Source organism: Melozone crissalis, unplaced genomic scaffold (assembly GCF_028551555.1).
Source record: "Melozone crissalis strain CALT ecotype California unplaced genomic scaffold, PUWL_Pcris_2 ptg000629l_1, whole genome shotgun sequence".
NCBI classification, from domain to species: Eukaryota; Metazoa; Chordata; class Aves; order Passeriformes; family Passerellidae; genus Melozone; species Melozone crissalis.
This window is the reverse complement of record NW_026536305.1, coordinates 26,655-41,950: the sequence shown is the minus strand read 5'-3', so window position 1 is coordinate 41,950 and position 15,296 is coordinate 26,655. Positions and strand designations below refer to the sequence as shown.

Genomic DNA, 15,296 nt, shown 5'->3' with positions numbered 1-15,296 from the left:
CAGATTTCCGCAGGAACTGCAGACAGGACTGGGTTTGGGATTGGGATTTTAGGACAGATCCTAAACCCAGATTTCTGCAGGAATTGCAAGTGGCCTCAGTATCAGGATTGGGGTCAGGATTTGGGTTTTGGGGCTAATCCTGATCCCACATTTCTGCAGGAGCTGCAAGTGGAATCAGGGCCAGGTTTTGGGTCAGGATCGGGGTCAGGATTTGGGATTTTAGGACAATCCTAAACCCGAATTTCCATGGCAGGAGCTGCGAGCGGCCTCAGTATCCAGATTGGGTTTGAGTTTGGGGTTTTAGGACGGATCCTGATCCCAGATTTCCGCAGGAATTGCAGTCAGGATTGGGGTCAGGATTCGGGGTTTGGGGCCGATCCTAAACCCAGATTTGCGTGGCAGGAGCTGCGGGCAGTGTCGGGGTCAGGACTGGGTTTGGGTTTGGGATTTCGGGATGGATCCTGATCCCAGATTTCTGCAGGAGCTGCGAGCGGCCTCAGTATCAGGATTGGGGTCAGATTTGGGATTTTAGGATGGATCCTGATCCCAGATTCCCACAAAAATTGCAGTCAGGATTGGGGTCAGGATTTGGCTTTTGGGGCCAATCCTGATCCCAAATTTCCGTGGCAGGAGCTGCGAGCGGTGTAGAGACCAGGATTGGGGTTAGGACTGAGTTTGGGATTTGGATTTTGGGATGGATCCTGATCCCAGATTCCCACAAAAATTGCAGTGAGGATTGGGGTCAGGATTTGGGTTTTGGGGCCAATCCTGATCCCAGATTTCTGCAGGAGCTGTGAGTGGCTTCGGTATCAGGATTGGGACCAGGACTGCGTTTGGGATTTTGGGATGGATCCTGATCCCAAATTTCCACAGGAGCTGTGAGCAGCATCAGTATCAGGATTGGGGTCAGGATTTGGGATTTTAGGAAAATCCTAAACCCGCATTTCCATGCAGGAGCTGCGAGCGGCGTCGGGGTCAGGATTTGGGATTTTAGGACAACCCTAAACCAGGATTTCTGCAGGATTTGCAGTCAGGATTGGGGTCAGGATTTGGGATTTTAGGACCATCCTAAACCCACATTTCTGTGCAGGAGCTGCGAGCGGCGTCGGGGTCAGGATTGGGGTCAGGATTTGGGATTTTAGGACAATCCTGATCCCACATTTCCACGCAGGAGCTGCGAGCGGCCTCGCTATCAGCATTGGGTTTGGGGTCAGGATCGGGGTCAGGATTGGGGTCAGGATTTGGGATTTTAGGGCAATCCTGATCCCGCATTTCCACGCAGGAGCTGCGAGCGGTGTCGCTATCAGGTTTGGGGTCAGAATTTGGGATTTTAGGACAATCCTGATCCCACATTTCCACGCAGGAGCTGCGAGCGGTGTCGGTATCAGCATTGGGTTTGGGGTCAGGATCGGGGTCAGGATTGGGGTCAGGATTTGGGATTTTAGGGCCATCCTGATCCCGCATTTCCACGCAGGAGCTGCGAGCGGCGTCGGTATCAGCATTGGGTTTGGGGTCAGGATCAGGATCAGGATTGGGGTCAGGATTTGGGATTTTAGGGCCATCCTGATCCCACATTTCCACGCAGGAGCTGCGAGCGGTGTCGGTGTCAGGTTTGGGGTCAGGATTTGGGATTTTAGGGCCATCCTGATCCCACATTTCCACGCAGGAGCTGCGAGCGGCCTCGCTATCAGCATTGGGTTTGGGGTCAGGATCAGGATCAGGATTGAGGTCAGAATTTGGGATTTTAGGGCCATCCTGATCCCACATTTCCACGCAGGAGCTGCGAGCGGCCTCGGTGGTGCAGTCGCAGCCGCTCGGCGCGGGGAAGGAGGAGAAGCTGCACTCGCCCGTGATCCGCACCGAGACCTTCAGCCCCCCCCTGCGCCAGGAGCCCCCCAAGGGCCACCCCGAGGGCATCAAAGCGGCCCCGCACCTCCCGCAGCGTGAGTGAGGCCACGAAACGCCAAAAAAAACCAAAAAAATCCCGTTAAAACACCATAAAACGTCTCAGCAAGAGAGAAAATTAAAAAAAAAAAAATCCCATTAAAATCCCATTAAAATTCCGTGAAGTATCATGGGCAAAGAGAAAAGTCAAAAAATCCCATTAAAGTCCCATAAAATGTTGCGGCAAGAGAGAAAATTAAAACAAAAATCCCGTTAAAATCCCGTGAAGCATCACAGCGAGAGAGAAAAACCCAAAAAAAACCCTTTAAGTTTTCATAGAGAGGGAAAAATCAAAAAAAATCCCATAAAATTCCATGAGAGGGGAAAAAAAATCCCGTTAAAATCCCATAAAATGTCATGGGGAAAGAGAAATCCCCCCCAAAAACATCCCATTGACATCCCATAAAATATCATGGGAAAGAGAAAAACCAATAAAATTCCCTTTGAAATCCCATAAAGTGTCGTGGGAAAAGAGAAAACCCCCCAAAAAAATCCCATTAAAATCCCATCAAGTGTCACAGGGAAAGAGAAAAATTTCATTGAAATCCCATAAAGTATCATGGGAAAAGACAAAAACCCCCCAAAAAATCCCATTAAAATCTCATTAAAATCCCATAAAGTATGGGGAAAGAGAAACACCCCCCCCCCCAAAAAAAAATATAAAATGTCATGGGAAAGAGAAAACAAATAAAAATCCAACTGAAATCCCATCAAGTGCCATGGTGAAAGGGAAAAATTCCGAAAAAATACCATCAAGTCTCATGGGGAAAGAGAAAACCCCAAAAAAGTCCCATTGAAATCCCACAAAGTGTCACGGGGAGAGAGAAAAACCCAAAAAATCCCATTAAAATCTCATTAAAATCCGTAAAGGGTCATGGGGAGAGAGAAAAACAAAAAAAAAAATCCCATAAAATTTAATGGAAGTGAGTCAAAAAACCCCAAAAAATCCCATATGGGAATGAGCCAAAAAACCCCAAAAAACTCCGGTTTGGCAATGAGGCCCCAACACCCCCCAAGTTTTGGGCTCAGAATTTCAAATTTTCGGGGCCTAAACCCCCAGAATTCTCAATTTTGGGGCCATAAATCCCCAAAATTCCCAATTTTTGAGTTTTAAATCCCCAGAATTCCCAATTTTGACTCCAGGATCTCCATAATTCCCCAATTTTTAGGCCATATTCTCACTTTTTGGGTTCGGAGTCCCCATAATTCCAACTTTTGAGTCCAAGATCTCCAGAATTCCCAATTTTTGGGGGTTCCAAACCTCCAGAATTCCCAATTTTTAGGTTCTGAAATCCCCAGAATTCCCAATTTTGGATCCGAGATCTCCATAATTCCAATTTTGGGATCTGAGACCCCCAGAATTCCCAATTTTGGGGTCATAAATCTCCATAATTCCCCGATGTTTTTGGCCATAATTCCCAATTTTAGGGTTCAGAGTCCCCATAATTCCAATTTTTGGGTCCAAAATCCCCATAATTCCCAGTTTTTAGGTTCAGAGTCCCCATAATTCCAATTTTTGGGGTTCCAAAATCCCGAAAATTTCAATTTTGGGTTTCCAGGGCCGGAGCTGAAGCTGCTGGAGGGGGGAGGACACCAGGCCACCCAAATTTTGGGGTCAGAAATCCCAATTTTTGGGTTCCAAATCCCCAGAATTCCCAAATTGTGGGGTCAGAAATCCCAATTTTTGGGTTCCAAATCCCCAGAATTCCCAAATTGTGGGGTCAGAAATCCCAATTTTTGGGTTCCAAATCCCCAGAATTCCCAATTTTGGGGTCAGAATCCCCAATTTTGGGTCCAAAATCCTGAAATTTTCAATTTTTGGTTTGCAGGGCTGGAGCTGAAGCCGCTGAAGGGGGGAGGGGCTCAGCCCAGCCCAGTTTTGGGGTCAGAAATCCCCAATTTTGGGTTCCAAATCCCCAGAATTCCCAATTTTGGGTTCCAAATCCCCAGAATTCCCAATTTTTGGGTTCCAAAATCGCAAAAATTTCCATTTTGGGGTTCGAAAATCCCAAGATTTTCGATTTTTGGGTTTCCAGGGCTGGAGCTGAAGCTGCTAGAGGGGGGAGGGGCCACGACCCAGCCCAGTTTTGGGTTCAGAATCCCAAATTTTTGGGTTCAGAATCCCCAATTTTGGGGTCAGAATCTCCAGTTTTGGGTCCAAAATCCTGAAATTTTTGATTTTTGGGTTCCAAAATCCTGAAATTTCCATTTTTGTTGTTCCAGGGCCGGAGCTGAAGCCGCTGGAGGGGGGAGGGGCACGGCCGAGCCCAATTTTGGGGTCAGAAATCCCAAATTTTGGGTTCCAAAATCCCCATAATTCCAATTTCTGGGTTCCAAAATCCGGAAATTTCCCATTTTTGGGTTCCAAAATCCAGAAATTTCCCATTTTTGGGTTCCAAAATCCCAAAATTTTCCATTTTTGGGTTCCAAAATCCCCATAATTCCAATTTTTGGGTTCCAAAATCCGGAAATTTTCCATTTTTGGGTTCCAAAATCCGGAAATTTCCCATTTTTGGGTTCCAAAATCCGGAAATTTTCCATTTTTGGGTTCCAAAATCCGGAAATTTCCCATTTTGGGGTTCCAAAATCCGGAAATTTCCCATTTTGGGGTTCCAAAATCCAGAAATTTCCATTTTTGTTGTTCCAGGGCCGGAGCTGAAGCCGCTGGAGGGGGGAGGGGCGCGGGCCGAGCCCAATTTTGGGGTCAGAAATCCCAAATTTTGGGTTCCAAAATCCCCATAATTACAATTTCTGGGTTCCAAAATCCGGAAATTTTCCATTTTTGGGTTCCAAATCCGGAAATTTCCCATTTTTGGGTTCCAAAATCCCCGTAATTCCAATTTTTGGGTTCCAAAATCCGGAACTTTCCCATTTTTGGGTTCCAAAATCCGGAAATTTCCCATTTTTGGGTTCCAAAATCCCAAAATTTTCCATTTTTGGGTTCCAAAATCCCGAAATTTTCCATTTTTGGGTTCCAAAATCCGGAAATTTCCCATTTTGGGGTTCCAAAATCCAGAAATTTCAATTTTTGTCGTTCCAGGGCCGGAGCTGAAGCCGCTGGAGGGGGGAGGGGCGCGGGCCGAGCCCAATTTTGGGGTCAGAAATCCCAAATTTTGGGTTCCAAAATCCCCATAATTCCAATTTCTGGGTTCCAAAATCCGGAACTTTCCCATTTTTGGGTTCCAAAATCCGGAACTTTCCCATTTTTGGGTTCCAAAATCCCAAAATTTTCCATTTTTGGGTTCCAAAATCCCCATAATTCCAATTCTTGGGTTCCAAAATCCCAAAATTTCCCATTTTTGGGTTCCAAAATCCGGAACTTTCCCATTTTTGGGTTCCAAAATCCCCGTAATTCCAATTTTTGGGTTCCAAAATCCGGAAATTTCCCATTTTTGGGTTCCAAAATCCGGAAATTTCCCATTTTTGGGTTCCAAAATCCGGAAATTTCCCATTTTTGGGTTCCAAAATCCCCATAATTCCAATTTCTGGGTTCCAAAATCCGGAAATTTCCCATTTTTGGGTTCCAAAATCCGGAAATTTCCCATTTTTGGGTTCCAAAATCCGGAACTTTCCCATTTTTGTCGTTGCAGGGCCGGAGCTGAAGCCGCTGGAGGGGGGAGGGGCGCGGGCCGTGATCCGCCCCCCCGAGCCGACCCCGCCCGCCCCCGACAAGGAGCGGCAGAAAACGGAGCCCAAAACCCCCGTGGCCCCAAAAAAGGTAACGAAAATACCGAATTTTGGGGGGCAAAAAAAAAAATGAATTTTGGGAAAAAACCCTGATTTTGAGCTAAAAAAACCCCTAAAATGTTGGGCAAAAAAAAAAAAAAAAATCTCGATTTTTGGGGAAAAAATATCCTGATTTTTTGGGAGAAGGATTTCCAATTTTTGGGCAAAAATTTCCCAGATTTTGGGCAAAAACGTCGCAGTTTTTGGGGGGGAAAAGATCCCAAATTTCGGGCAAAAATTCTCCAATTCCTGAGGGGTCTTCCAAAAGGGTCACGTTGGACACCTGGGGTGGGGTGGGGTTGGGATTTTGGGCGTTCCTGGCCCAAAATGGGAGTTGGGATCTGGAAGGGTTTGGAGAAGGTCCAGGGTTGGCTGTTGGAGAAGCTCCTGAGGCTCAGGGAGGGTTTGGAGGTCCCAGAGATCCTGGAGGAGCTCCAGAACCTTCCGGAGGTTCTTCCATGAGGTCCCAAGGTTCTGGGAGGGTTTGGAGGTCCCACAGAACCTGGAGGAGCTCCAGAACCTTCCGGAGGTTCTGCCATGAGGTCCCAAGGAACCTGGAGAAGCTCCAGAACCTTCCAGAGGTTCTTCCATGAGGTCCTAAAGAACCTGGAGAAGCTCCAGAACCTTCCAGAGGTTCTTCCATGAGGTCCCAAGGTTCTGGGAGGGTTTGGAGGTCCCAGAGATCCTGGAGAAGCTCCAGAACCTTCCAGAGGTTCTTCCATGAGGTCCTAAAGAACCTGGAGAAGCTCCAGAACCTTCCAGAGGTTCTTCCATGAGGTCCTAAAGAACCTGGAGAAGCTCCAGAACCTTCCAGAGGTTCTTCCATGAGGTCCCAAGGTTCTGGGAGGGTTTGGAGGTCCCAGAGATCCTGGAGGAGCTCCAGAACCTTCCGGAGGTTCTGCCATGAGGTCCTAAAGAACCTGGAGAAGCTCCAGAACGTTCCAGAGGTTCTTCCATGAGGTCCCAAGGAACCTGGAGAAGCTCCAGAACCTTCCAGAGGTTCTTCCATGAGGTCCCACCAGGCTTGGGGGGATGTGCCATCCAGGAGGACCTGGGGGACTGCATGGTTGGGTCAAGGAGAACCTTCTGAGATCCCACCAGGCTGAGGGACCTGGAGAGCTCCAGGATTGGATCTCTGAGAACCCCTTGAGATCCCACCAGGCTGAGGGACTTGTGGGACTCCAAGAATGGGTCTGGGGGAACCTCCTGAGATCCCACCAGGCTGAGGGAACTGGAGAACTCCAGGATTGGATCTGGGAAAAGCCCCTGAGATCTCACCAGACTGAGGGACTTGGGGAGCGCCATGGTTGGGTCTCAGAGAACTCCCTGAGATCCCACCAGGCTGAGGGACCTTCAGAACCTCCTGAGGTCCCACCAGGCTGAGGGACCTTCAGAACCTCCTGAGGTCCCACCAGGCTGAGGGAACTCCAGGATTGGGTCTGGGAGAGCCCCCTGAGATCCCACCAGGCTGAGGGACCTGTGGAGCTCCATGGTTGGGTCTCGGGTCTCAGAGAACCTCCTGAGATCCCACCAGGCTGAGGGACCTGGGGAAGCCCCTGAGATCCCACCAGGCTGAGGAAACTCTAGGATTGGGTCTCAGAGAACCTCCTGAGATCCCACCAGGCTGAGGGACCTGGGGAAGCCCCTGAGATCCCATCAGGCTGAGGGACCTGGGGAAGCCCCTGAGATCCCACCAGGCTGAGGGACCTGGGGAGCTCCATGGTTGGGTCTCACAGAACCTCCTGAGATCCCACCAGGCTGAGGGACCTGGGGAGCTCCAGGATTGGATCTCTGAGAACCTCCTGAGATCCCACCAGGCTGAGGGACCTGTGGAGCTCCAGGATTGGGTCTCAGAGAACCTCCTGAGATCCCACCAGGCTGAGGGACCTGTGGAGCTCCATGGTTGGGTCTCAGAGAACTCCCTGAGATCCCACCAGGCTGAGGGACCTGGGGAAGCCCCTGAGATCCCACCAGGCTGAGGGACCTGGGGAAGCCCCTGAGATCCCACCAGCCGGGCTCCAGCTCCTCGGGACGGAGCCGTTGAAGGATCCCACGGAGGCCGCCGCGGTTCCGCCGGATCCCGGCGGGTCCCGGACCCGGCGGCGGCCCCGCGGTGACGCGCGCGTCTCCCGCAGGACCTGAAGATCAAGAACATGGGCTCGTGGGCGTCGCTGGTGCAGAAGCACCCGGCGGCGCCGGCGGCCGCGGCCAAGTCCTCGAGCGACTCCTTCGAGCAGTTCAAGCGGGCGGCGCGCGAGAAGGAGGAGCGCGAGAAGGCCCTCAAGGCCCAGGCCGAGCAGGTGGAGCGCGAGAAGGAGCGGCTCAGGAGGGAGCAGGAGAGGATGAGGTGAGGGCGGCGCCGGGGGCGCGGCGGGAGCTCCAGGAGCACCTGGGGGACACCAGAACCGTCACCAGATCCACCACAAACACCAGCGGGGACACCAGAACCGTCACCAGATCCACCACAAACACCAGCAGGGACTCCATAAACACCAGCAGAGACACCACAAACACCAGCGGGGACACCAGAACCGTCACCAGATCCACCACAAACACCAGCAGGGACACCAGAACCGTCACCAGATCCACCACAAACACCAGCAGGGACACCAGAACCGTCACCAGATCCACCACAAACACCAGCAGGGACACCAGAACCGTCACCAGAGACACCACAAACACCAGCAGGGACTCCATATACACCACCAGAGACACCAGAACCGTCACCAGATCCACCACAAACACCACCAGGGACACCAGAAACGCCACCAGAACCACCACAAACACCAGCAGGGACACCAGAACCGTCACCAGATCCACCACAAACACCAGCAGGGACTCCATATACACCACCAGAGACACCAGAACCGTCACCAGATCCACCACAAACACCAGCAGGGACACCAAAACACCACCAGGGACACCACAAACACCAGCAGGGACTCCAGAACCGTCACCAGATCCACCACAAACACCAGCAGGGACACCAGAACCGTCACCAGATCCACCACAAACACCAGCAGGGACACCAGAACCGTCACCAGATCCACCACAAACACCAGCAGGGACTCCATAAACACCATCAGGGACACCAGAACCGTCACCAGATCCACCACAAACACCACCAGGGACACCAGAACCGTCACCAGATCCACCACAAACACCAGCAGGGACACCAGAACCGTCACCAGATCCACCACAAACACCAGCAGGGACACCAGAACCGTCACCAGATCCACCACAAACACCAGCAGGGACACCAGAACCGTCACCAGATCCACCACAAACACCAGCAGGGACTCCAAAACACCAGCAGGGACACCAGAACCGTCACCAGATCCACCACAAACACCAGCAGGGACTCCATAAACACCACCAGAGACACCACAAACACCAGCAGGGACTCCATAAACACCACCAGGGACACCACAAACACCAGCAGGGACTCCAGAAACACCATCAGAGACACCAAAACCATCACCAGATCCACCACAAACACCAGCAGGAACATCAGATCCACCACCAGGAACAATACAAACATCAGCAGGAACATCAGGAACACCACCAGGAACTCCATAAACACCACCAGGAACACCAGGAGCTTCACAAACACCACCAGGGAGACCACAAACACCACCAGGAACATCAGGAACACCAGAACCACCATCAGGAACACCACAAACACCACCAGAGAGACCACAAACACCACCAGAAGCACCACCAAAACCACCACAAACACCACCAGATCCATCAGAAACACCACTAACACCAGCAGGGACACCAGAAACACCACCAGGAACACCACAAACACCACCAGGAACACCACAAACACCACCGGAAACACCACAAACACCACCAGGAACACCACAAACACCACCAGAGACACCACCAAACCATCAGCACACCACCAGGAACATCAGGAACACCACGAACACCACCAGGAACATCAGGGACTCCTTAAAGCCACCAGGAACTCCACAAACACCTCTGGGCACCCCTGGTCTTTCTGTGACCCCTTTCCCACATTTCCTGACTCGTGTCCGGTTCATGGTCACTCCGTGGTCACTGATGGTCACTCAGTGATGGTCAGTGGTCACTCCTGGTCACTGAGTAATGGTCAGTGGTCACTGTGGTCACTGTGGTCACTCCTGGTCACTCAGTGATGGTCAGTGGTCACTGTGGTCACTCCATGGCCACTCAGTGGTCACTGTGGTCACTCCATGGCCACTCCGTGGTCACTGTGGTCACTCAGTGATGGTCAATGGTCACTCCGTGGTCACTGTGGTCACTCAGTGGTCACTGTGGTCACTCCATGGTCACTCAGTGGTCACTCAGTGGTCACTGTGGTCACTCCATGGTCACTCCATGGTCACTCAGTGGTCACTCAGTGGTCACTCAGTGGTCACTCAATGGTCACTCCATGGTCACTCAGTGGTCACTGTGGTCACTCAGTGGTCACTGTGGTCACTCCATGGTCGCTCAGTGGTCAGTGGTCACTCAGTGGTCACTCAATGGTCACTCCATGGTCACTCAGTGGTCACTCAGTGGTCACTCAGTGGTCACTCAGTGGTCACTCAATGGTCACTCCATGGTCACTCAGTGGTCACTGTGGTCACTCAGTGGTCACTGTGGTCACTCCATGGTCACTCAGTGGTCACTCCATGGTCACTGATGGTCACTGTGGTCACTGTGGTCCCTCCGCAGGTCCCGGGAGGACGAGGACGCGCTGGAGCAGGCGCGCCGGGTGCACGAGGAGGTTCTAGAACAGTCGGGGGGGTTCCTGGTCACTGATGGTCACTGTGGTCACTCCATGGTCACTGATGGTCACTGTGGTCACTCAGTGGTCACTGTGGTCACTCAGTGGTCACTGTGGTCACTCCGCAGGTCCCGGGAGGACGAGGACGCGCTGGAGCAGGCGCGCCGGGTGCACGAGGAGGTTCTAGAACAGTCTGGGGGGTTCCTGGTTACTCAGTGCTCACTGTAATCACTCAGTGGTCACTGTGGTCACTCCATGGTCACTGATGGTCACTGTGGTCACTGTGGTCACTCCATGGTCACTGATGGTCACTGTGGTCACTCCATGGTCACTCAGTGGTCACTGTGGTCACTCCATGGTCACTCAGTGATGGTCAATGGTCACTCAGTGGTCACTGTGGTCACTCCGCAGGTCCCGGGAGGACGAGGACGCGCTGGAGCAGGCGCGCCGGGTGCACGAGGTGGTTCTAGAACAGTCTGGGGGGTTCCTGCTCACTGATGGTCACTGTGGTCACTCCGTGGTCACTGATGGTCACTGTGGTCACTCAGTGGTCACTGTGGTCACTCCGCAGGTCCCGGGAGGACGAGGACGCGCTGGAGCAGGCGCGCCGGGTGCACGAGGAGGTTCTAGAACAGTCTGGGGGGTTCCTGGTTACTCAGTGCTCACTGTGGTCACTCAGTGGTCACTGTGGTCACTCCATGGTCACTGATGGTCACTGTGGTCACTCAATGGTCACTCAGTGGTCACTGATGGTCACTGTGGTCACTCCATGGTCACTCAGTGGTCACTCCATGGTCACTGATGGTCACTGTGGTCACTCCCCAGGTCCCGGGAGGACGAGGACGCGCTGGAGCAGGCGCGCCGGGTGCACGAGGAGGTTCTAGAACAGTCTGGGGGGTTCCTGCTCACTGATGGTCACTGTGGTCACTCAGTGGTCACTGTGGTCACTCAGTGGTCACTCCATGGTCACTGTGGTCACTCCCCAGGTCCCGGGAGGACGAGGACGCGCTGGAGCAGGCGCGCCGGGTGCACGAGGAGGTTCGGCGGCGCCAGGAGCAGCAGCAGCAGCAGCAGCAGCCGCCGGCGGCCGCGGGCTCGGTGCCGGTGCCCGGCTCGGTGCCCGGCTCGGTGCCCGTGCCCGGCTCGGTGCCGGTGGCGGCGGCGGCGGCGGCTCCGCAGCCCCCGGGCCCGGCCGGCTCCTCGCAGGCCATGCTGGACCAGCAGCGGGAAATGGCGCGCAAGAGGGAGCAGGAGAGGAGGCGCCGGGAAGCGGTGAGGGAAGGGTTAAATCGGCCCCAAAATGGGGGGAAATAATGGGAATAACCACAGAAATAATGGGGGGAAATAATGGGAATAATCACAGAAATGGGGTGCAAAAAATGGGAATAATCACAGAAATAATGGGGGAAAATAATGGGAATAACCACAGAAATAATGGGGGGAAATAATGGGAATAACCACAGAAATAATGGGGGAAATAATGGGAATAATCACAGAAATAATGGGGGGAAATAATGGGAATAATCACAGAAATAATGGGGGGAAATAATGGGAATAACCACAGAAATGGGGGGAAATAATGGGGGGAATAATGGGAATAACCACAGAAATAATGGGGGGAAATAATGGGAATAATCACAGAAATAATGGGAGGAAATAATGGGAATAATCACAGAAATAATGGGGGGAAATAATGGGAATAATCACAGAAATAATGGGAGGAAATAATGGGAATAATCACAGAAATAATGGGGGGAAATAATGGGGGAAAATAATGGGAATAATCACAGAAATAATGGGGGGAAATAATGGGAATAATCACAGAAATGGGGGGAAATGATGGGGGGGAATAATGGGAATAATCACAGAAATGGGGAAAATAATGGGAATAATCACAGAAATGGGGAAAATAATGGGGGGAATAATGGGAATAATCACAGAAATGGGGGAAATAATGGGAATAATCACAGAAATAATGGGGAAAATAATGGGGGGAATAATGGGAATAATCACAGAAATAATGGGGGGAAATAATGGGAATAATCACAGAAATAATGGGAGGAAATAATGGGGGGAAATAATGGGAATAATCACAGAAATAATGGGGGGAAATAATGGGAATAATCACAGAAATAATGGGGGGAAATAATGGGAATAACCACAGAAATAATGGGGGGAAATAATGGGAATAATCACAGAAATAATGGGGGAAATAATGGGAATAATCACAGAAATAATGGGGGGAAATAATGGGAATAATCACAGAAATAATGGGGGGAAATAATGGGGGGAAATAATGGGAATAACCACAGAAATAATGGGGGGAAATAATGGGGGGAAATAATGGGAATAACCACAGAAATAATGGGGGGAAATAATGGGAATAATCACAGAAATGGGGGGAAATAATGGGAATAACCACAGAAATAATGGGGGGAAATAATGGGAATAATCACAGAAATGGGGGGAAATAATGGGAATAACCACAGAAATAATGGGGGGAAATAATGGGAATAATCACAGAAATAATGGGGGGAAATAATGGGAATAATCACAGAAATAATGGGGGAAATAATGGGAATAATCACAGAAATGGGGGGAAATAATGGGGGGAATAATGGGAATAATCACAGAAATAATGGGGGGAATAATGGGAATAATCACAGAAATGGGGTGCAAAAAATGGGAATAATCACAGAAATGGGGTGCAAACAATAGGGGAAATAATGGGAATAATCACAGAAATGGGGCGCAAAAAATTCCAAAAATGGGTCTCCAAAAATGGGGGGGGATAATGGGAATAGTCACAGAAATGGGGTGCAAAAAATGGGGGGAAATAATGGGAATAATCACAGAAATGGGGGGAAATAAAGGGAATAATCACAGAAATGGGGTGCAAAAAATGGGGAGAAATAATGGGAATAACCACAGAAATAGGGCTCAAAAAATGGGGAGAAATAATGGGAATAGTCACAGAAATGGGGCGTAAAAAATGCCAAAATGGGTCTCCAAAAATCAGGGAAATAATCAGAATATTCACAAAAAGGAGGCACAAAAAATGCCAAAAATAGGTCTCCAAAAATGGGAATAATGGGAATATGCACAAAAACGGGGCCCTGAAAATGGGGGCAAATAATGGGAATAGTCATAAAAAATGAATGGGTCTCCAAAAATGGGGGGAAATAATGGGAATCATCACAGAAATGGGGTGCAAAAAATGGAGAGAAATTGTGCGGATGGTCCCAAAAATATGATCCCCAAAAATGGGGGGAATAATGGGAGCATTCACAAAAATGGGGCACAAAAAATTCCGAAAATGGGTCTCCAAAAATGGGGGGAATAATGACAATATTCCCAAAAAATGGGGTTCTGAAAATGGGGGCAAATTGTGGAGATAGTCAACAAAAAATCACTGTAAGGGTCCTCAAAAATGGAGGGAATAATCAGAATATTCCTGGAAAAAGGGCCCCAAAAATTGGGGGAAATCCTTGGGATGGTCAACAAAAAAGGACAAAAATGGGTCCCCAAAAATGGAGGGAATAATCAGAATATTCCTGGGAAAGGGGCCCTGAAAATGGGGGAGAATTATGAGGATGGTCCATAAAGATTCCAAAAATGGGTCTTCAACAATGGGGTGAATAATCAGAATATTCCTGCGAAAGGGGCCCAAAAATGGGAGGAAATCGTTGGAATGTGCCTGAGAAAGGGTCCCCAAAAATGGGGGAAATAATCAGAATATTCCCAAAAAAGGGACCCTGAAAATGGAGGGAAATCGTCAGGATGTTCCTGAAAAATCCCAAAAGAGGGTCCCCAGAAATGGGAATTCTGGGAATCTTTTCCCAAAAAATGCCCAAAAGAAGTCAGAAATTACTCAAAAAATGTCCCAGAAATTCAGAAATGACCCAGAAAAATGCCCAAAAGGGCCAAAAAATACCCCAAAAAAGACCAAAATTACCTAAAAACTGCCCAAAAAAAGCCCCAAAATGACCCAAAAGATGCCAACAAAACCCCTGAAATGTCCCAAGAAATGACCCAAAAAATGACCCCAAAACAGCCAAAACTGAACCAAAAATGCCAAAAAAAGACAAAAAAATACCCAAAAATGGCCAAAAAAAAGCCCTGAAATGACCCAAAAAATGCCCCAAAAAATCCAGGAATTCCCCCCAAAAATGCAAAAAAAGCGCCAAAAATGACCCAAAAAATGAGCAAAAAAGCTCCCAAAAAAAGCCAAAAATTATCCCAAAAAATCCAGAAATTACCCCCAAAATGCCCCAAAAAATCCAAAAATGACCTCAAAACCTGACCCCAACAAAACCAAAAATGAGCCCAAAATGCCCAAAACAAAGCCCCAAAAAAAGTCCTGAAAGACCCAAAAAATGCCAAAAGTTTCCAGAAGTTACCTTAAAAAAATGCAAAAAAAAAGCCAAAAATGCCCCAAGAAAGGCAAGAATGAGCCCGAAAATGTCCAAAAAAACCCAGAAAATCTTAAAAAAAAATTAAAAAAATTAAAATAAACACAAAAAGCCTAGAAATTACCCCAAAAAAGCCCAAAAACAACCCAAAAATTACCCCAAAAAAGACAAAAAAAAAATCCAGAAATAACCCAAAAATTACCCCAAAAAAAGCCAAAAATACACCCAAAAAAGGCCAAAAATGCCCCAAAAATCCCAGAAATGCCCCAAAAAAATCACCAAAAAAATTGGGATTAAATTTTCCTGGAATTTTTTCCCATTTTTCCCGTTTTTTGCAGATGGCGGCGACGATCGACATGAACTTCCAGAGCGACCTCTTGGCCATTTTCGAGGAGAATCTTTTCTAGGAGAGGCGACTCCGGCCGGGAATTTTGACTTTTCCCAAAAAAAAGAAAAAA

General features: G+C 49.3%; 1 protein-coding gene across 1 annotated transcript in view; it reads left to right on the top strand.

The window, feature by feature from the left end:
- Positions 1–15,296, top strand: part of LOC128950423 (bromodomain-containing protein 4-like) — a 56,772-nt gene extending 41,476 nt beyond the window's left edge. Inside the window, 5 exon segments of the mRNA XM_054295306.1 lie at positions 1,778–1,943; positions 5,535–5,662; positions 7,806–8,017; positions 11,413–11,698; positions 15,177–15,296. Of these exon segments, the coding sequence (XP_054151281.1) occupies positions 1,778–1,943; positions 5,535–5,662; positions 7,806–8,017; positions 11,413–11,698; positions 15,177–15,245 (861 nt within the window). The 3' untranslated portion in view covers positions 15,246–15,296.